Source organism: Excalfactoria chinensis, chromosome Z (genome assembly GCF_039878825.1).
Source record: "Excalfactoria chinensis isolate bCotChi1 chromosome Z, bCotChi1.hap2, whole genome shotgun sequence".
Lineage (NCBI taxonomy): Eukaryota > Metazoa > Chordata > Aves > Galliformes > Phasianidae > Excalfactoria > Excalfactoria chinensis.
Window position 1 is genome coordinate 35700218 of NC_092857.1, and position 23977 is coordinate 35724194.

A 23977-nucleotide genomic window follows, 5' to 3' on the forward strand; every position below is an offset into this window, starting at 1 on the left:
CAGACACTGGAAAGATCATTGCAATAGATCATTATAATCACATCCTCAAAGTCCTCCCCTAAAACCTCACTAAAAAACTTAAGGCTCAATGATAGAATTGGCTGGACTTCCAGTTTTATTTGGCACAACAGGATTTATGAACTTAAATGGAATTCAGCTGGCTGAGTTTGACTGATCATGTCGTTTCTGTGGGAAGACACACTTTAAATTATTTCCTCCAAAGTTATAACATAATTACTAGATTAGTTGCAGTGTTATTTGAATCTTCTGGTCTCTGAAACAGTTATTTTTAAGCATTCTTATAAGCAGTGATCTTTATTTTGTAATGTCCAATTACTTATTCATGATTGTTCAAAGTAGACTTTCCTAATACAAGCAATACTTTTCAAATGAAAAATGCATTGTAAGGTTCTGATCTGCATTCCAAGACCACCCAGAAGTTTGTCTACAAGGAAAAATGCCAGAAACCTTTCAGAATAAATCCTTGCAAATTAGTAAGTTTAGACAAATTTTAGACACATGCAGTTCCAAAGAAATTACTTCTAAACTGTAACTGTCTTCCAAATTTTAAGTCACATTTCTCTTGTTCGTATTGCAATTGACAAGTGTAATAGAACAGTGGTACTCTATTACTGAAAATTATTGTGGAATCCTCCTCAGCTAAGAATCCTGGCTTGTAAAAATAGGCTGCAAAAATAAAACTACCAATAAAAGACTCCCTATCACCCTAAAATAAATAAATAAATAAATAAATAAAAAAGGGGGGGGGGGGGTGAGGGTGAAGGGGGGAAAAAAAACAGAAAAAAGAAAAAAGAAGGAAAAAAAAAAGAAAGAAAAGAGAAAAGAAAAAGGAAGTATGTTCAAGGCACTTTAGCACTCTTAAGTTCTTTTATTATTTTTCACTTCTGAATAAAAAGTGAAATGGAAAGAAAATGGAAGCCAGTACATATGTTTATTGTGTAAGTCAGTTTTGAAGGGATCACTGGGGATCATCAGCTCTGATCCCTGTTCAAAACAGGACTGAGTTCAGAGGAAATTTCTTGCTCTTTTACCAGGAAAGTTCTCAGGTTTTCACTCTTCATGGAAAGGACTGTAAAGAATTGGAACAGGCTGACTAGGGAAGTGAAGGAGTCCCCCATCCCTGGAGACATTTAAGCAATGTGTGGAAGCAGCACTGAGAGACCTGGTTTAGTGAAGGGATTTAGCAGGTGACACTAGCAGCTAGACTTGACAGTCTTGAAGGTCTTTTTCAATTCAGCCATGATTCACTGAACATGTTGCCATTTCTCAATCTCTAGTTTGCACTGGGGAACTTAAAACTGGAAATATGTTGTTTCTTCTGCTCCAAGGCCTGGTCTCCCACCCATAAGAAACTGGACCTAAGTTGGTGCTGCATTTTAAAAATCAGTTTGAAAATTTGATCTTTATCTGAGTTTGAGACATGATACCAATTTTCAAGTTTTCCATACGGTTGCAACAGATGCACTTTTTAAGAACTCAAATATTTCATATCAAAATAATAAAACTTCAAGAAAAGTAGTAAGCCTCAATAAAATCTCATAAGTTACACATTTTTTTTTATATAGATAGCTCCACATCACAGGTAGTCTCACTGAAGATAATGTATTTTACATGGGAAATTGCCTAGATTACCTGAGGTCATGATCTGAAGGCTTTCTTCTGCATCCCAGCTATCTTAAAACCTTCATTCTTGAGCTTATGGGTTTTTTTGAAAGTATATCTATTTATGCTGTTGTATTTCTTGATGGGTTTCCTTTGAATGTTCCTGATTTCACTGTCTGTTTTAATTCTTGTTGTATTTTTTTAAAATTTTGCTCTGCTGAGACCTGATAAATAACTTCAATGCACTGTTGTGGTCATGGAGAAGATAAAGGCATCAGGGATGTTTTTACTCAGGGAAGTTAACTTTCAATTTCCTTAAGCCAGTTTATCTCTGCATTCGTGGTAGAGCTCTGATGCTGGGAAGCACTAAGAATAATAGTTGTGCTGAAAACTACCTGTATACTGTGATGTCTGGAACAGTGAACTGTAGCTCAAAGGAACAAAAAAATCAGTAGTGCTTCAAAGTACCATGAGCTCATCCAGTACATTTTCACCACAAACAAACCCACGTGCTGAAGAATGCTGGCTGCTGCTGGCTATACCACTCTGCCCCACTGCTTGTGGACATGGCTCTTTCCAACCCAAACCACTATATGATTCTATGTATATGCAGTATACAGCACTATATGTACATGTTCTTGCTTCCTACAGCTACTACTCTCTTCCTATTATTAATATAAAGAGTAGAGTATTTCTTCTACTTTTTATAGTGTCACTGCTATTTTGAGATGCATGGGTGGAGTGAATACTGCTATTGGAGACTGCAAATTAACAGCAGACCAAGATATTCAAAACTGCATCTGTGAAAATATCAGACATCATCAACACACACAAATTAGAGGTGCAAGATCCACAGTGACCAACAAAGAAAGAACATTCCCCCCACCCATAAGAAACTTCCTTAGATTTATTTAGTTTTGAAAATATTTTACATCTGAAGCACAAGACATACACATATGCACATAATCTCCTGTTTTTTATTTCTTTGTTAATTTCCTTCTATTATTTAAAATAGGCATTCTGCAGGAGATATTAAGACTGCAAATGATAATAGTCTTTAGCACTCACTTAGGCTTGACAGGTTTTCCAATCCTGACATCTATGTTTGTTTGAAATTAAAATCTTCCTCATGTTTTTGTTGGTGGTGGTGCGCCTCAATGTGAAAGAAAGGAATAATACAGTTATTAGATGAACTGCTTCAAACAACAATGCTGAGCATTACAGATCAGAAACTTCAAAACTGTTATTTTTTTTATTATGCCTCAAAGCCATGTCTTCCTAGTCCTGTAAAATACCCCAGTCTCAAGAAGTGTTGACCTTGCAATGAAAAACAGTTTAAAAATATCTATCTCAGTGTCTGGAGGTTCAGTCATAAATCAAAACTTTGACATTTGTCTTGTTATGTTTTTAACTGAAGTCATTACAAAACCTTAATTTTCATCCTAACTGCACTACAGAAACACTGTATTGAAACAAAGTACATGATTACAACTCTACAGATAGTGGAATATAACTATACATGGACACTAAAGGCAAAACAAGACAAAATGCAGCTTGGTGCTATTTTAGGAATGACTTTCTAGTTCTATGTATATGCAAAAAAAATTAAGATATTTTATTGATTATCGCCTTAAAAATGATATGAAACATTATCAACTTCTTAGTTTTTTTGAATGTCATCTGCTCCTATGGTAATCCCCTCCACATTTCTAAAGATTTGTGGATACAGAAGAAAATTCAGCATGGAATCATAGAACATCATGATGGCTTGAGTTGGAAAGGACCTAAAAGATCATTCAGTTCAAAACTCCTGCCATAAGCAGGGATGCCACACATCATATCAGGCTGCCAAGGGTGCCACCCAACCTGGTCTTGGACATCTCCAGGGATAGGGCAGCCACATCTTCTCTGGGAAGCCTGTGCCAGTGTCTCACAACCACCTGAATAAATAAATTCTTCCTATCATCTAAAGTAAATTTCCTCTTTTAGTTTAAAGCCACTTCCTCTTCCCTGTCACTATCTGCTCATGTAAAAAGTTGGTCTCCCCCCTCTTACAAGATTCCTTCAAGAACTAGAAGGCTGCAATGATCCTCCTGGAAGCCTTCTCTTCTTCAAGCTAAACAAGCCCAGCTCCCTCAGTCCTTCATAAGAGTGGTGCTCCAGTCCTCTGATCACCTTTGTGGCTCTCATCTGGACCTACTCCAACAGCTCCATATCCTTCTTACGCAGACAGCTCCAGATCTGGACACATGTGGACAGACGGAGCCTCATAAAGGCATAGAAGGGAACAATCAGTCACCTCCCTTGCTCCACTGGCCACATTTCTTTTGATGCAGCCCAGTATCATGTTGGCATTCAGGACTACAAGGACACTGCTGGCTCATGTCCAGCTTTTAGCACATGAGCTGCCCCTTCCAAGATAGCAAATGTAAAACCACATCCTCTTCTCCTGGATGCTCGAGAAGGGATCATCCCAGTGATAACAGAGTTGAGGGAGAAGGTTCTCTATGTAGCAGTACAACATAGAGTACAACATAGCAATATAGAAAGTTGAAAAATCCATACAGAAACAGTCCAGCATTCTTTGCTCTTGTTACTTTACCCATGCCTCTTCACAGAATGCTAACTTCACAGTAAGCATTACCATCACAATTTTACGAAGCAGAGTGAACAGGGATATAAAAATCCACCTGGACTTAATTTACTCTACTGTTGTTACTTTACAGATGAGTAAGTAATTATTATTCTGAGGATGAAAATCATTTAAATTTGTATTTTATAAAAGCAAACAAGGTCTTTGTAAACATTAAATAACAACAACTGAGCACAACACCTTTTCAGAGTCATGCAGACCTCACAGATAGTTAAAACTCAGTGTTCACTCATCCAGAAAAAGCACCAAGTGGTCTCAGCCCCATTACAGTAGGAAAAATCACCATGCTGTACACAATCAGTGTGGCCTCCTACTGCAGCAAGCATTTCTTCATGGCTCTAAATTCACACCCCAGACAGATACAGAGATTGTGTAAGAAGCATACAACAAAAAACAACTGACTTAATGCAAGAAGACATTTGGTTGAAGAATAGTGTATTCTTATTCAAAGAAATGTTCTCTACCCCATCAAGAAGGAAGGAGAGATAACTGGGCTTGTTGATCAGCATGAAAATAGTTGTCTTTAGAAAAACCTTATTCTAAGGAAGAAATATCAATCTACTTTCTGAGAAGAACCCTTTGTACCATATTTCAGTGCACATATGCAAAAATAAAAGAGAGTAAAAAACGGCACCATGGTGTTTGCTAAGAAATAAGCTAACACTAAAAGCACTTCTTCATTGTGGCAAATTTATCCCAAAGAATGATTCTGTTGGCAGACCATAAATTCACAGGCTTTAGCACTAAGGAAGGAGCAGGCCTAGAGGAATTTTCTAGCTGCTTCTCTTTCTGAAGTGGCTTTTACAGTTCTAATAACAGCAGATGCTGACTTAAATGATTCTGCCCGAGCTGCTACTAACTGGTCTTTCATCTATCATTAATTTATTTGCTTTCTCACAGAAGATTGACAGTTTTCCTTTAGAATAATATCCATTAAACTTTCCATTAAAAACAAAACAAAACAAAACAAAACAAACCTTTAAATTTCCCACTGCAATGAGTTACTTCCACATTGCAGTAAATATTTCTGTCATTATTCTAGGAATTAGGATTTCTCAGCTGCACAAGCGCACTCACTTCTTAATAAAAGGCAAAATAAGCAAAAAAGGCCACATCAGAAAATGCCGTACACTGGAAAAAGTTGTCAGCAAAAGCAGTCTTTTACACAGAAAAACTGTCTGTGCTACAGCCAGCTGTGTGCAGATATCAAAAGCCTCACTCTGTGATACATATATTCAAGTACTGTTTTTTCAGCACTGATTCAGCTTCAGAGTCCTGGTTCTGAATCAGGAAAAGTATAATTATATGTTACTTTAACCAACGATTTCTTAGAACTTTTGATTAATTAGTTTTAAGCATGGTAATTTGTGGTTGCTTTCTGACTCTTTCACTCTTTCCTCACTCTTCTGACCAAACACTACTGGAGATGAACTCTGGTTAATTTTATTGTGACAGTCACAGATGTGAATTTGCCAGACTGAACTCAGGCAATGAAGCCAGATGCATGTTTCCCATGCTGACTGACACCAAAGCAGCAGCTTCTGGCAAAGGAGCTGGGTCAGATAACATATTGAGCCACATCAGCCTTTGTTCAGTGAACTTGTTTCAACCTCTGTAACAAAGTTGTATTGCTTTTTAACTCTTTACTCCACAGTTTGCAGAACAAGTGAACTGGGCTTTGTTCAGTCTTCAGCACTATTAGCAGAACCATTCAACACAATTATCTTTGTTTTAGTTGCCAAAAAATAATGCCTTCACAGAGAAAGCAATGGAATTATTCAGTCATTACAAGAGATGGAATATAGGGAGCAAGAAGGATATTAGGCGTTTAGAACATTCAAGTCTACTCTAAAAAGCCAAAAAGATGTTAACCACTTATACATATTCTTCAAGTACAGAAATCTTCACTTAAAGAACTAAACAAAAGTCCAGAGTCATCACTTATTAACTATACATCACTAGGTATCTTTTCCCTCACAACTGTCTTTCCTTCTCATTATCAGATCACTTTTCATTTATATGCACTGTTTTGCTGGTTAAGTTGGTAACATTTCAAAATGAGAGAACTTGATGTGATTATTTAACACTATCTGTAAACACAGTAAAATTTTGCCTGGTTATTTATCTGTTATGTTCTTGTTTACTTCTCTGTGTTATGCTAAGGGCTACAGAGAAAAAATAACTTTTATATTGTTGTACTACTTAAGGCAAAAGGCTGTTTCAAGAGAAGTCTTAACAAATTTCAGGAGGTAAAGATACAGTAATTTTTTGTTGAAAGTGTAATAAATTATCAACAATGAGAATTTTTGTAAAAGAGGCTGGAGCTCCAACCATTCAGATTCAGATGAGCTTTATACAGTGGATCAATATTTTCTAAGTATTCATGGACTTCTTGCAATGTTCAGCAGCTCCACTACTGTTGCACTTCTGACCAAACTTTCCTATTTATGAAAATGTAGGCCCAGTCAAGGTTCAGAACACTTCCGATATTTCTTGCCATGTATTTCTCACTGCACCAAGGAAGGTTCAGATTGCACAATAGGAAAAAATTCTTAACTGTGAAGAAAGTCAGTAGAAAAAAGTAGTGACCTGGTTGATGTTCTAGCCTGTCACTGTTCAAGTGGCTTTGGGACTATTTGTTCAGTAATATGCTTTAACTTTTGGTTGGCCCTGAACAGATCAGGCAGTTGGACTAGATGGTCTTTGTAGGACACTTTGAACAGTCCCAAATTCACTGTGAGGGCAACGTACACCAGTTTTACCAGTGGAATTCAAAGCACATGAATACTTTTAGTACAGTATACAGAAAGTACATTCCTTCTACAGAAAGAATTACAGCACTATCCTACAGCTATCCCACTGGTAATCTGAAGATTGATGTACGAATGACAAATGAAATCCTGCATCTTCTATTCTTCCAGCTCCATCTGATTTCTTCCCCTTTATGCCTGAAGGACTTTTTTTCCCCCCTTATATTTTCACTTAACGTTCATTTTAAAAATTCTGAATGATGAAAAAGAATATTTACTACTATTGACTTTTTCCCCTCTGACATGTGCATTCCTTCTTCCATTTACTTAAACTTAACTCTCATATATACTCAAACACAACTTCTCAAATAAGGCAAGTGATAGCAGTTCCACTGACTTTACTCTTGCTTTTTGACAGGCTCTATGAAGAGAAGATATGTTTGTAAATTAGTTAACTCACACACTTCACACAAAAAATTCACCCTCAGAGACTTTAAATCATGTTATACTGTAACTGGACACTAATCAGCACTAAATTTAGCAATTTACGCAGGATGACATTGAAAATTAAAATATAGATAATATAAGTCTCACTCCCCTAAGCCAATTCTAGTAGGAAACCTACTACAATTCTAGTAGGAAACCTTACAGAGCAGATATAACAGGAACAACTGAAAACAAAAATAAAACTATACATTCCAAAAACACAGACAAATGATCAGACATGAGACTGGCAGCATGGGAGGGTGTACTCAGAATGAGTAACAACAACATTTTATAGCAAACTATACCAAACAGCAAGGCAAACATTTCTTAAAGAGAATGGAGACATTAAGAGATACCTGAATAACCTCAAATCCTAACAGCATTAGGTGTTTCACCCCTACCAGTTGTATAATATTTTCTCAGAAGTGTAATTTAATATATTTGATTTATTAACAGATGTGCGGAATTTACCAACTTCAGTTTTCATAACTTCACAGAAGTTGCATTCCTCTCTGCAGTGTAGGTAAAAGTAAACTTCAGATAAAATGACTGGTAATAGAAGACTTGGGAAAGACATCAGGATCAAACAGTTAATTATTAAAATAAATTAAAGCAAAATAAGTTGTAAACCAATCCCTGAAAACCTTTCCAATCCTTCCACTAAAGTAGCACCAGGTACATTCTGTAAGATTCAGCTAGTACTATAATTATGCCTTAAAATATTAGGCTCCTAAGCATTTGCAAGATTAATCCTTTATAGCCAAAATGTGAAAACTGAGGTTGAGTCAAAATAACTCAAAGAACATAACTGATGAAATTAGGATAAAAATTGTTTGCTTAATTAATATGAAAGTTTCAAGCAACTTAAGAGCAATACAAACCAAACCCTTCTTTCTGTCTAAATGCAGCACAAATAGTTTCAGTTAGCATCTTGTTTAGTTCCTGTAGAAAGGCAAAACAATTACATAATACTTGTAGTTGACAGCTACAAGTAAACATTTTACAACCCTCCTGTTAAATTTGCTTTTATTTGCAAGCGTTAAGAGGCTTATTTGGGCATTCTGTTAAAAGTTACAGATTTGTGCAACACATTTAGAAGGCTGAAACTCTCAGCAACAATCTGTTCTTCACTACCAAAGCATCAAATGAAGAGACATTTGGCAGCCAGGGAGCTCCAGGGTCCACAGAGGAGGAGGAAATCTGACTGGGTCAAAGAACAACATGGATATACGAAAAGTATCAACCAAAAAAGTCAATCAATCTGACAAATAAATAAATAACAGTGCCAGAGGGTGTTTTTTTGTTTGTTTGTTTGTTTGTTTTTTGTGGTTTTGTTTGTTTGTTTGTTTGTTTTGTTTTGTTTTGCTTTGCTTTGTTTTGTTTTCCCCTGGAAAAAGAAGATGTGATGTGGACAGGATCAACGTACTAAAAAGTGGAGACCACTGGACAACTATAATGTGGCCACTGGGCTCACTGTTGCAATAGAATTCTGACACCAGAGCTGCATAAGTCCTCTGTTTAATCACTGTGTTGTCAATAGCTGCTCATTACAGGCTTAAGATCATTTAATGGAATCAATTATAAGATTTACAGTACTTTGCCTTATATTCACCACCTAAATGAAAGACATAATTTGCAGATGTCTCCTGTAAATGACAGTAACTCAAGCATGATTACATTCAAATTATTGCTCAGGAGTTTCTCTACGTGTAAGCAAAAATGATTTGTTCTCTAAAAGCCCACAAAACTGAGCACACAAAACTATGTTCTTAGCAGGTCTTTTAATAAGCATTTTCAATAAAGAAGCACCAGGTCTAATTCTGCCTCTCTTCAAAAACTGTGCAATGGCATTATAACCTTCTGAATTGGAAGACAATGGTGACACAGCAACAAGCAAGAACAGAATTTACCCAGAATACTGTGTTATTGGAATGTATCCAGCCCAATTCTTAGAGCTCAGAATGAGAAAATCTTTGCTATTTACTAAACCTACAGAGATTTGTTTTTAAAATGGAGTGAAAAGCAGCACAAATCCCAAAGCTTGGTAAGATGTACTTCAAACCTAGTTCTTCAAGTAGATTCTTACTATCATCACTTTTCATGAAAACATATAATTAAAATGAATTACGTTCACAAATACATTTCCTAAAGGTATTCATTAACCATCAGAATTTTTTATTCTGTAGGAAATAACTACCCTGTTATTGTTCCTGTTGATACCATTTGTTCTTTCTGTGATTAAAATAGGTCTCTATTTTAAATAATATTTTCAATCCTTCTTTTTTATTACCCAAAGAAGAATACACAATACAAAATAACTAAATAACAAAAAAATACTGATCATAATTTTGTTTTATATATTCTTCATGTGATCACATTTTTGAATGAAAAGTAGCTTACTTACATTTTCTTCAATCAAAAATATCAACCCACAGATTCTACAACCTTTCTTCTTGATGCTCTCTACTGGTAGTCTTCCCTGTCTTAACACCAACAAGTTATCTACCTGGGAATCCCTCTTAATTTAAAGAAATAACACATAATAATTTGCTTACACAATCTTCATGATATTGAGCCAAATCTCCACATTTTAAAACCAGTCTTGTCTCAAAAAACTGTCTGTATTTCATAATAAAAATAAAACTGAACAAGCAATTGATTTAACAGACAAAATACAGCAAGCAATTGATTTAATTGAAGTAGAAATATATATATATATTATATATACATATATATATTGCATAATTCTACAATACTAACAATGAAATAAAAAGAATTACTATAACATAAGTTTAAATAAAAAAAGTTTGGAGAAGACACTCTCATATTCAGGTCAGTTAAGTTAATAGAGGTTACCATCAAATCCAAAAGGTAGCATGTTTCAAAGCACACCTCTGTTTATTTCTGTCTAATTCTTCCCCACAAAATATACCCAAAGCCTTTCATTCTGGAGTGGTGCTGACAAGCCAACATGTATTACTGTCTAACTTGTAAATGAGATTCCAAAAGAAAATTACTGGTGCTCACTGCTTATTAACAACTCGTAACAATGAATATCCTCTCTTCCTGCCCACCCTCAATTCCTTACCCAGCTTTCCCCTTCATACTGTGGAACATCAAACTCACTGCACAACATGCAGAATTTAAAGTTCTACTTGCAGTTAGTCATGAGTCAGATCACTCATGCACAGGCTGAAATTTCATGCATCAAAACTTGAATTTTCTTTGTACTGTCTTACCTCATTTTCTTCAGATGTGTACTGTATTTTCAGAGTGTCCATGGCTCTGATCATAGCTTGCATGGCAGTAAATATATTTTGGTAAACCAGTTTTGTGAAGTCTTTCCTGTCTTCTTCTGTGTAACCTGATCCGTGGATAATCCTCATTTGTTTAATGAAAGTACTCTTTCCACTTTCTCCTGTGCCTGTGAAGTGCAGTGGGAAGAAGACAAGAGAGAAAATAAAAACACAACAGTGTAGGCTTTTCAGACTCTAGAAGTAGAAAATATTTGCAAATACATATGCAAGGATGTGCATCTTATCCCACTGCATAGTGGTCAACATTAACTGTAGTAATATTTTTCAGTTTCCTATGATCTATATGATTTAGTCACAATATTAGTAGCTTTGTTTGTTATTCTCTTTCAAGACACATGGAAGTATCTTTTTAGAACACTTCTCACAAAAATTAATGTAAGCATCCAGTAGGTTGAATCCAACATTACAAAACAAGCAAGACAAGTGAGAACAAGAAATAGAAATGTTTGTTTATAGATTAAATTCTTCATCAATGAAAGACTGTACTAAGTTTAGGTACTGTTTCTATCTTAATAATGAAGTCTGCAATAATTCTGAACTTGGAGGAGAATTTTATCTTTAGGTCAAGTTACTCAGTTTAATGTTTCTACTGACTTTTATACAAATACTGACTCAAAACTTGCTAGTTCACATTACACAACGTGCATTTGTTACTTTCAGCTACCATATGAAATAATGAAGAACTTCATGGATGAGCAAGGAGCTCACGAAAATACTCTAATGGAGCAATAATATCTGCAGAATATTGGAAAAAGGCGTTGGTCATTTGGGATGAATATATGAACATTTTCAGAGCATACAGTGATGCAACAAGGAAGGCTACGGGCCCCCTTGGAATTAAATCTGCTGTAGGAGGTCAAGAATAACAAGAAAGGCTTACTTAAGTATGCCAATGGCAAAAGTATGACTAAGGAAAATGTGACTCCCCCATTGAAGAATGTGGGTGTCTCTGGTAAGAGGACACTGAGAAGGTGGAGTTAATGAACACCTTCTTTGCTTCAGTCTTTACTGCTAAGGCTGCCCCCTGGGAATCCCAGTTTCCAGTCCAGTTCAGCATCCTCATCAATGACTTGTATGAAGGGATGGAATGCACCATCAGCAAATTCACTCATGCTAGAAAGCTGAGAGGGATGGCTGACACACCAGAATGCTGCGCTGCCATTCAATGAGACCTGGACAGGTTGCAGAGTTGTGCAAAAAGAAAGCTTGTGAAATTCAATGAGTGCAAGTATAGAGTTCTACACATGGGGAAGTTATACCCCCTCTTTACTTTGCCCTGTTGAGGCCACATCTCCAGGAGAGGACTACATAAGATGCTGAAGAGCTTGGAGGAGCATCTCTTTCAGGAGGAAAGACTGACAGACTTGGTGCTGTTTAGCCTGGTGAAGACTGAGAGGGGATTTTATCAGCATTTCTAAACATCTAAAGAATGGCTGTCAAGAGGATGGTGCCAGGCTTTTTTTAGTTCATCAAATAGGACAAGGAGCAACAGGTACAAGCACAGAAAGTTCCATCTAACCATGAGGAAAAAACTTTTCTACTGTGAGGGTCACAGAGCACAGGTCTACACTGCCCAAAGAGGTTGTGGAATCTTCTTCTCTGGAGATATTCAAAACTTACTTGGACACTTTTCTGATTTAGAGGTGGTTACTTAGCAACTAAATGATCTCCAGAGGTCTCTTCCAACCTCTATTAGCATGTGATTCTGTGATTCTGATATTTCCTGTCCACTGTACAGTCCATGCTTCAAATGTGTATCTCTCCAGTGTGGAGATAAGGATCTCAGGTAGATAACTTAGGTCAATTGGCTGTTTCAGAACACTTCCTTGCCTTGCATGTGCCTTAAAAGAGCTTCCAGAAGGAATCTAGCTTCTCCGTGATCTCCTCAGGCACAGAGCTGAATCTTCTAAAAACCTTTACTGTAAATTTTCAGAAGTTTAACAATAAAATATATTCCAGCTGAGCTATAGGATTGGCATCACTACTGTCAGTAAGATAACACACCCAGTAAAAAAGCCTACAGTAATTTACGTGCAGTAACACTAGGTGCCAAAAATACATAAGCAGCGCACAGCGGAAGAAGTTCCTCTGTGAAAATTACATCTCCAGATATAACAAAATAGAAAAATATTCTGAGTCTCCATTTCATCACATTATATCTCAGTAACATAGTGTTTCCATAGCATGACTACAGGTCTTCAACCACTAACAGTAATAGTCAGCAAAACCTAGATAATCTGAGAGAGTGGTATATGTTATCAATTATTACTTGTATGTCATAGCCCTGTTTAAATAGCTGTTGAGCGGTCTGGAGCACAGACCGTATGAGGAGTGGCTGAAGGAGCTGGGAATGTTCAGCCTGGAGAAGAGGAGGCTCAGGGGAGACCTCATTGCTCTCTGTAACTTCCTGAAGGGAGGCTATAGTGAGCTGGGGGTCGGCCTCTTCTGTCGTGTCATTAGTGATAGGACCAGAGGGAATGGTTTCAAGCTACAGCAGGGGAGATTCAAGCTGGACATTAGAAAGTATTACTTCTCAGAAAGGGTGGCCAGGCACTGGAATGGACTGCCCAGGGAGGTGGTGGAGTCACCGTCCCTGGGGGTGTTCAAGGAAAGACTGGATGTTGTGTTGAGGGACATGGTTTAGTGGGAGCTATTAGTAATAGGTGAACAGTTGGACTGGATGATCTTTTAGGTCTTTACCAACCTTGGTGATTCTATGATTCTATGAAAACATAGAGCCTCTTCCACTGCCTGCAAAATTCTTTTTTTTGATGGGAAAAATGCACTGGTAAATTCAGGTTGATCTGCTGGCCTAAATTTTTACTTGGGTCAGAATTAACACTCCTGTTACATTACAGGAGCATTCCCTATGAATGTTTTTAAAGAAAATTTAAAGTAAATTAATTTACTTTAATTTAAAGCACAACAGCAGGCATATGTAACTATGCACTATGCAAATTAAGTTTAAACGGGAAAATTATAGCCCTTTGTACTAATTACAACTGCAAAAGGATATTACAAATATCCTTCTTACAAAGACCAAAACCACCATGAGTCTGGTATGAAGTGGTCATTTACAATCTAAGTTCTTTCCCGCATGAATATGTTTTAATTTTTTCAAGGAATTTAAAGTTGGCTCCTCAACATTGTTCTGTTTTATCTAATCTGGATTAACCTGCATCAAAAGCTCACCAAAGTGGTATGTAAGTAGTAAGCAGAGCCATTCCATTTTACACTATGACCTTTTATAATGCAAAACACAAGTTAATTTAAAAGCTTTTTGCTCCCTACCCTGACCCTAAGCAGAGTGCACAGTCTTCCTTCTATATTCTTCTTTCCAGCATCTCCTTTTGTGTAAACTCTGACTCTTGTCATAAGCACAAAATACAGGATCTCTGTGCAAATCCAACAACACATGCTTTTTATTTCTCCATTCTCATTAGCTATCTAAAAAAATCTTCAGGGGTCATTAGCTTAACACAAAACAAGACTTTCGAAGCACATCTTGACAGAGGATCATTTTAAAGCATGAGATAAAACGGTAGGGCTTTCAAAAAGAGCTTGGATGTGAAGCAATTGTGCCAATATGCATTCTTGGAGAAATTAAGCTAAACAGAACTTCATTTAAGGATGGAATTGGATAAACAAGAAGATTTGGCTTGAATATATTTTTAATTAAAGTAGCTGGAAAACAAATGGATACTCACAATTTGGAACCTGTTTTTTAAAGCTTCAGTTAGTGGGAATTAAGAAAATGGAGTACACTATTAATGTTAGGAATAACAAAAGTGGTAGTAGGATAATAAAATGAACATAGATAATCGAACAATAAAAGTCAATGTGATTATATACTTTGGAGGTATAAAATTGCTGTTTAATGCCATCCATTAAAGAAGCACTAGATAAAGGGAGATTTTAAAATGTGACTGTATACTGCTAAGATGTACGAATTCTGTTATTACAAGTAAAATAGTAAGGGCCATTTGTGTGAAAAAAAATATATATATATACAGGAAAAGTTGATTCACTCGAGTCAGACAGTTGTCACTGATTCTCACACAGAACCTCCTGGATTTCTCATATTCTGCTCTGTCAACCCTCTAGGAGATGTCAGTCTGGTTGGAGACCTCAGTGAGAATGAGGATGTCAGGTTTCTTCTATCTGTCCTCTAATCACATCTTCCTAATGTTTTCATAACAATATTATTCATTTTACATAGTTCCTACAACAAATCAGTGTTCTATTTATATTTCAAGATTTCTATGTTGATTTACATGAAGAGACGCCTCTCAAAGCACACAGCTTATTTACACGGTATGAAAGACAAAAGCATATAAAACCTTCCATTAGCGATAGAGAAATTAAGCAAAGCACTGGAAAGTTCCTGAAGCTTTCAAGAAGAGAGTTATATATCCAACAAACACAAAGCTGAGTCTTAAACTGTAATATCTGGAACCTTCCAGTGGGAAAGGTGTCAAGCTTCTTGTACAACAAGAACATAATTGAAAACTTTCAGCTCAGTTCTGACTTTCTTCTACATCAGAGTCACAGATGATCTCTTTTCCAAGTCAGTTCTAACACTGCGCTGTGTATGGCAATAGCAGCACCAAGCAGGATTAGATTTTCACTGCATAATTCCTGAAGAAAAAAAGCACTAATAATCAAAATCACGATATACTTCTATGCAATTCCAAAAAACCTGTTTCAACAGCGTTAAGTGGAATGAACATGAAGGGACAGCTTCATTTCCTATAATTCTCAAAGAAATGATAATTTAGCTCTCTACAGTGTAATGTGTGACTGGGGCTACTGACCAAAAATAGTATCCAGGTTTTAATATTCTTGAGGGCAGTTAAAAACTGCAAACCAAAATTTCTGGCACATAACTGATGCTTAGACACCATCTTTTAAGTCCCAGCACTCATTCTTGTGCTGCCTTCTTTGATTCTTTCCTGCACACTGAGCACGTCTGGCAAAGGCCAGGTATTCACCACAAGGAAGGACACTGCAGCAATGCCTCTTGTGTAAGAAAGAAACCTGTGGGAATTAAATTGCCAATGCACAAAGACTCATTACAAGAGAACTGATATGTAATGATTTTAAAATACATTACACCTCTATATAGGATGCTGGTGTTAAGAATTAAATTGGCTTTGATTCCATTCATCTTAGTCCTCTAAGATAAATTGCTGAGGCAGAAAGAGACGTCTGCTGTAACCGGAGATACTCAGATCTTCAAAACTTGCTCCTGGGAGGTCTGCTCTCCAGAAGTTTCCTTACTTACACCTCAGCAGAGGTTTAGGCTAGGAAAACAACTGGGTATTTGTTTTTTCTGTGTGCTTATGATTCTCACCATCTGCATTCTAAATGGGGAAATGCAGAAACTCTCTCACTCTTTTTTGGATGGTCTACAGCTGTCTTTAGTCACGGGGAAAAGAAACATAACACTCTACATGGCCCATAATGTTGGCAGTTACACTGCAGTAGAATAATTACCTATGCAGCACTTTAAAGCTAGTCAAAAAGTGATATAACAGCCATGATTAAAACAATAGTAATGTAAGGAGATTAAGAACACTAATCAGTTCCAATTTTTAAAAGTTCTCTGCAGTTTTTTAAGAAAGGAAAGCTCATTCATAAATGACAGAATCTAAACAGCTTCTAAGCTGTTCCTTAATAGACTAATGAATGTGCAAATGAAGATAAATCTTCAGTAGTTAATAGTTAAAAGATTTGCATAGGAAGACCAATATATACATGCAGAGAATGGGCAGGCAGTGGCAAAGTGCATAATGTAATGCAACAGGGTTCCTCCAATTTTCAGGAGTCTTGATTGTTTTGAAATTCCTTCATGACTTCAAAAATTACTGAATGATTAAGAGAAATAATAGCAATGAGCCAGTCAGAACTGCACATACTGAAGTTTTCCAAGCCTTTCCCCACCTGTTTTTCTTCTCACATGTTCTTCCAATGACTGCTAAGTTCTGCTTTCCAGTCACTGCAAGATGAAAATTATTATGTTTGTTGTTTGAAGATGTACATTATCCTCCAAACAGAATTAGATTAGTATTCCTGAAGGAGATATGTCTGGTAGTTACTTTTACCTAAAATATTCATAGTAAATATATTCTGCATTGAAAGGTCAGAAAATTCTGTCTTTTTTACTTCACCAGACTGAATCAATGTCTTTTAATTGTCATAACATGAATGTAGTCTTCAAGAAATTTTGTAGGAGCCCTACATGCCTACAACCTATGTTTCTTATTTTCATAGATCTGATATGTTCTATGGCCCTCAGCTGGCAATAAAGAAATAGCTAGCACTGGTAATAATGCCTCTGTGGGTTACAAGAGTTTCAGAAATAATCCAGTGTTCACATTTCATTATTCTAAACTCAGACTAGGTGTCTGACATTCCATAAGTAGCACTGTGTTTATGGAGAATGATACAATTGTGTTTATGGAAGACGAACAAACTGTGCACTCAGATCTACTCTTTGAACTGAATTTCCTTATTGCTTTGGTTATTTCAAACCTCACATAAGGTAACCAGCAGTAGAAATGCATTCTTTACGTTTAAACTTTGTTTTGTCTTTTAATTTATTAAAAAATCCCCTTTTTTTTCTTGGTATTAAATAGAAGGAAACCATGAAGCAACTTCCTAATGGAAAATGTTTTGCTGTTTTAGGATGTCCCAGATGATGTCAGTAACAATTTATGGCTTTGAATATGTAATAGGAAGTACTGTAACTAGAGGTAACAAAAATTAAACATGAGAAAAAGCCTGCTTAAAACTGACTTAAAGTACTGTACTTAAAGTACTTAAAGATCATTTGAGTCCTCCACACAATGCTAGCATATCCAGTTTTATTTTTCTGTTTTTATTTTACTGAAAATACATCTGTTCTGTATTCAAATATGATAAAAATTATCAGTACAAATGTATAGGTCACTTTGAAAGTAAGGCGTCATATTTACTACCATGGAAACTACAACAGAAACAAAGAGCACAATGACACTATTTAATAAAGCAAATTCTCAGCTCCTGAACACTTTCTTAACATAATCACCACCATTAGCTATGCATTTTCACTAGTGATGAACAAGGGCCTGCATGCTGCACTCATAAAAACCAACACCAGTGGAAGTAGCCCACTGTTTCACAGCAGCTACGATGGCATTATTGCTAAGAAAATGTTGCCCATGCAGTCCATCTTTCATTAGCCCAAACAGATGGAAGTTAACAGGCACCAAATCTAGAAGAGCTTGGTATCTACCAGTGAAAGTTGCAGACTGCAGAAAACTAGCAAGAGTAGAAAATTCATTACAGTGTAAGTTTACAAAAGGACACAGAAAGTTTACAGGCACCAATTACACTCATATTTCATCCGCAATGAACAAACATGCTAAATAAATTATTATTCATATGTGATGATGATTATCTAACAGGATGCTTAAAGAGGCTTTGGAGTTTTTGATAGAATGCTTTATTAAAAAAACTTTCCTATAATGACATGCATTTTTTTCCTACACTGTGGTAGAATTCAGTCAACTGAAAACCAACTGAAACTGAACACATTTTTTATTCTTAACCTTCCTCTTGCTGTTGAATGACAGAATAATGTATTTTGAACTGAGAAATCCACTTTGTGGGGAGATTCTAATTTTGTTAGTCTGTATCTGGTATTTTCATTGTTTTCCAAATTCTATCCAATATATCACAGTATCCTATAAGAGATACAATGATGCCACATATAGAATTGAAAGTTAAACATGCTGACCACCTTTCATGTTTCAGGACACAAGAACTACATAAAGCAATAGAGTACAATATTTAATATTCAGAACAGTGGCTTGATATGAAAAGGGCAACTGTGACACGTTTTCTAGGTTTTTGTTGGTTTTTTAGATTTTTGTTTTCTTTCTTTCTTTTTTTTTTTTTTTCTTTTTTTTTTTTTTTTGGTCATGCAAAGTTTTGAATTCTGACTTCAAAGCAGAGCAGGAAACCAGATCATCAGAAAGTAATCCAAACACCAAGAATGGTACTGAGTAATATCCTAACTTTAACAGTAAATGACAAAACAGAAACACTTTTGTTCTTAATTTAAATTGCAACCATCAAAACAAAGATTTCCTGTGAAAGTTCCTCTAGCGATCTAATTAGAAATAATTTGCTGTCTTTTGTACTAAAACCCACCAAACAGCATGGCTTTTTTCATGTCTCCACTTTAAGCCTTCATTTCAGCATTCATGGAAAATTTTCTGTTAGTGAAAGAAATTTTCAGTGCATTTCTTTTTTAAAAATTGAAACGCATACATCAACAGTGAAGAAACATCTTGTCAACTCTACACTACCCTGGTGGTAACCACTTGGGGCCTGGCTGCTATTTCCACGTAATTAGCCCAAGGGGATTTCCAGTCTCCGTTGCTTTCCCCTGTAGTCCAAAGAAGAAGAGCCACTGTTCTGAAAACTGTCATTCACTGTTTGTGCCAACAGCACATCAACTTAGCAGAAGTAGTCAGATTACTTAATTTTTTAAAATTTCCACAGTAGAGCTTGTGTGTGTCTCTCTTCCCTCCACTGGTTTACACTTTATTACAGTGATGTTCCCCATACCATGATGTTTGGGTATACAGCACAAGCTATACCCTAGATGAATGAGCCCACAGAGTTTTCATCCAAGTAAGACTGAAGGATGTACTTTGTTTATTATATTAAAATTTTGGTCCCACATCCCTAGCTGAAACTTTAGAAGTTTAAAAATTGTAAATCACCTGAATGTGGGAGGTAGCTGCAAATTCTGGCTGGAGTGAGTACAACAACTGAGAATGCGTTTCTACCAGAAACTTTCTAGGATGGAAAAGACATGTTTGTACTGCGTATGTGTGATACAGTTGCTTTGTCTTTCACTTTATTTTAAAACCAAACATTTGGCAAGGTTCCTTGCTACAATCGATTCTTCCTGAAGCCATTTAAAATCTTTTAGTAACCGTACATTGGCATGTACTGCCAGAAGTACATGTGGCACAGGTGACAGCAAGAAAGGGAAGAGCTACAAGAAAAGGAAAAAGCATCTCTAGATTGTTATTTTCATCAGTATAAAATGGGATGACACAGACCTCATTCTTCCCCTCTATTCAGTACTGGTGAGGCCACATCTGAAATGCTGGACTCCCCAGTATGTAGAGACACTGGAGAGAAGCCAACAAATGTTCATGAAGATTATTAATGAACTAGAGCATTTCTCATATAAGGAAAGGCTGAGAGAGTTGGGACTTCTCATCCTGGAATAGAAAAGTTTAAGGGAGATCTTATCTACGTGCAATAATACCTATGATATTGAATAAATAAATAAATGCAATAAATAAATGAAATAAATTCTTTTCTTGTTGTGCCCAACAAGCAAATGACATTGATTGGAATCTAAAAAATTATTTTTAAACATAGGAAAAATCACAGAATCATAGAATTGTAGGGGCTGGAAAGGGACCTCCAGAAATCATTGAGTCCAACCCTCCTGCAAAGCAGGCCCCAACATCAGGCTGCACAAGTAGGCATCCAGGTGGGTGTTAAGTATCTCCAGAAAGGGAGAATCCACAACTTCTCTAAGAAGCCAGTTTCAGTGCTCCGACACCCTTTATGTAAAGCAGCTCTTATGCACCTTCCTATGCTTCAGTTTGTGGCCATTTCCACTTGTCCTACTGCCACAAATCACCATGAAGGTGACTGAACATGCAAACAAGCCATCAGAATGGTTGTCTTCATCTTTGAAGTATACTTGAAGTCCAACTGGACATGATCCTGACTTCCAGGTAATTCTGATATGAGAAGGAGTTTTGACAACAGCTCCATCTGACCTCAGGAATTCTACAATTCTGTGACCAGCTGGATGAAAACGCAGCCCAAAATAACATACTAGTTAGATAAAGAGAATCTGGAGCTTGATCGAAATACATGCCCCAGAAGAAAGGGCACCTTGTATAAAACCTCTCCTGAGAGAAATAATAAAACTGAGATTTAAAAAAGCTATTTGGGTCTCAAAGAGGACAAAAGAACCTGAATGTCATCAGTCCTGTGCAGTTCTAGGAATCAGAAGTCAGACAGAATAGCATCCTACCTAAAGAACAAGTGGTGACTAAACAGATCCCAAGGGGCTGAGCAAGATCAAAGCACAGCTATTTCACATCCAATTCTGCACACCACATAAATATAGCATGGAGTTTTGGACCAAAGTTTACAAATTTTCTGTTGCCATTCAGATATTTTTATTAGCATTACCATTTAATTAGTAATGACTAAAAGAAAGCTAATAATACTACTGTCTGGATGTCATCTACATTAGCACCTCCTGCTGCTCAAATTGACCCACCTAGAGCAGGCAGGATCATGTACAGATGAACTTTAAAGATCTCCAAGGAGGAAAAACTCACATTCTCTCTGGGCAATCTCTGACAGTGTTCCACCAACTACGTGGTAAAAAAAGTGCATCCTGAGGTTCAGGTAGAACACTCTGTGTTCCAGTTGCTTCTTGTCCTGCAGCTAAATACCAATGAAAAGAGCCCAGCTCTACTCTTTCTGTGTCCTCCCTTCAGGTATTTATCAACACCGAAAAACAGATGCCTCTCCTTCCACAGACTAAACAGTCTCAAATCTCTCAACTTGTCCTAATAAGTGAAGTGCTATGGACCCCTGAGCATACTGTTGGCCCTGCACTGGACTCCTTCCAGTACATCCACATTTGTCTTTATCTCTCATACTGTGGGGTTATGGGAGCCTAAATTGGATACAGCACTCCAGGTACGACCTCACCAGGGCAGAGTAAAGGGGAGGAATCAATTCCCTTGATCTCCTGGCAACACTTTTCCTAGTGCAGCCAAGAACCATTAGCCTTCTTAGCTGCAAGGGCACATTGCTGGCTCATGTCCAAAAAAGTCCTCCAGTGCTTTTTCTGCAAAGATGCTTTACAGACAATCCACTGTCTATAACAGAGTTCTTCCTCACCAAGTTTAAGACATTTCTTCCGCACGAGGTGTCTATCAGAATGTTTCTCCAGCCTGCTGATGTCCCTCTTAGTGCCCCTCTGGTGAATCATCCACTTCCATCCAGTTTTGTACCATATGCAAACTTGCTGAGATTACACTTTGCCCCGTTTTCTAAATCACTGGAGAAGACGTCAAGCAGGGCCTCTTCTCTTGTGTAACTAGTGATAGAACTAGAGAGAATGGCCTCAAGTTGTGACAGGGGAGATTCAGGTTGGATGTTAGGAAATAATTCTTCTCTGAAAGAGTGGTCAGGCAGTGGGATGGGCTGCCCGGGGAGGTGGTGGAGTCACCGAACCCAGAGGTGTTCAAGGAACATTTAGACCTTGTGTTGAGGGTTAGTGAGAACTATTAGTGATGGATGGATGGTTGGACTGGATGACCTTGTAGGTCTTTTACAACCTTGGTGATTCTATGATTTGATGATTCTACGATAGTCCTAGCAGTACTAAAACTGATACTAGTTGGGCATTGTACTCTAAGTCTGAAGTATACTCAGTACAGTGGAAGCCTGTTAGGATAAAATTAATTTACTAATTTTATAGAATCATAAAATATCTTGTCCAGTTGGTGGGGACCCACAAGGGTCATCAAGTGCAACACCTGGCTCCACAAAGCACCTACCAGAATGTAACTACAGCAGCTATTACCAGCAGAAAAGTGTTAATCTCCAAATGTTCTTCTAGAAAACAATAACTTAAATTGGAGTCACATAGCAGTATACTTGTTCACAAATACAATAGTTTCTGCAAAATTTGGGAATAGTCAAACTGTCTTCTAACCTACTGTATAGCAGTGAAGTATAGACTTCTGCAACTAGGCTTCTTTATGATCTTTATGTTAAATGCTCACAGTATTGCTACATGATCTCCCTACCTCATCCAGTTTCACAGTTCCTAATTCAGTAACATTTGAATCAAGAGTTGAAACATGCTGCTGGAATACTGTGCCACCATTCCCTCATCATTTTCTTTATACTTCTATCAATTCTAAGTACACTAGAAATATTGTCTTGCAGTTAATGTCTTCAAATCTACTTACACTGGAAACTCAGAAGGTAAAAAATGCAATTTAAAGACTGCAAATACTAAACACATTCCTTTGTTCAATCTATTTTTCACAGAGCATCAGCCAAAAAAAAAGTTTGTGTAACATGGAGTTCCCCAAATTTCCTTTGTCTATATCCCTTGTTCTTCAACTGTTATTTTATAACACCTAGGTACTAAAAACATTAAGTTTATGAAGTTGCAGGGATTTAAAGTAGGAGAGGCAAATAAATTAAACACTGGTGAAACCTGTAATGATTAAAAAAAAAAAGTATAGCAGAAAGAATCAACTGTGCAAAATAAAACAATGCCAAATTTAAAACTAAACATTTGTATTTTTTTCAAAGATAAGTTTATCTCGCAAGAACAAATTTCTACTAAGCAGAATTTTAAAAATCTAAACAGGGTGCTTTCCACCAGTGACAGTAACAGGCTATTCTGCGTTAAAATGGAATACAGTTTTGTAAGGAACTCCTGCCCTTTAAAATCATAACCATGTAATTCTGTACTTGGCAGAGTTTTGTTTCTATTTTTATGTGCACATTTAAGTAAAGCTGTACTCTTGAGGTGACCTGAAGAACTTAGATGCCATTTTCAGGAAGCTCTCATGTCATGGAATATTCAAATTCCCTTAAGTTTCTCTGGGTCTACTGGAGTTATTCATACAACAGACTTCTATGCCTCTTAGGAGAGATCCTCCTCTCTTTGGACTTACAGCACGTAAATAGTTTAAAAACAATTGCAGATGTTTGAGATCTCACTGACCCATATTGTAAGAAGAGAACACTGCTCTCTATAAATGTGTTGCCATCTCAAGATTTTACAGGGCTGCAATACTTTTGAGTTTAATAACAAGTGAAAACTTTCAGCAAAATAAACTTTGGGTTCGTATTCACAGTTTTCCAGTTGAACTGGGAGGGAGAAAAGGCAAAACTGCAGTACACGTATGCACAGCTGAGGTCTGGCAAATGTACAGTACAAGGCTGGTAGGAACTCTTCACGAAAACAGGTCTGTAAGCTTTCTATTTTCAGATCCATAATGCTGGCATTTAACAATTTCAGT

General features: G+C 36.8%; 1 protein-coding gene across 1 annotated transcript in view; it reads right to left on the reverse strand.

Moving 5' to 3' along the window:
• The window catches only part of LOC140263895 (guanine nucleotide-binding protein subunit alpha-14-like), a 48515-nt gene that overhangs the window by 18538 nt on the left and 6000 nt on the right, over nt 1-23977 (reverse strand). Inside the window, 1 exon segment of the mRNA XM_072359208.1 lies at nt 10752-10936. Within this exon segment, the coding sequence (XP_072215309.1) occupies nt 10752-10936 (185 nt within the window).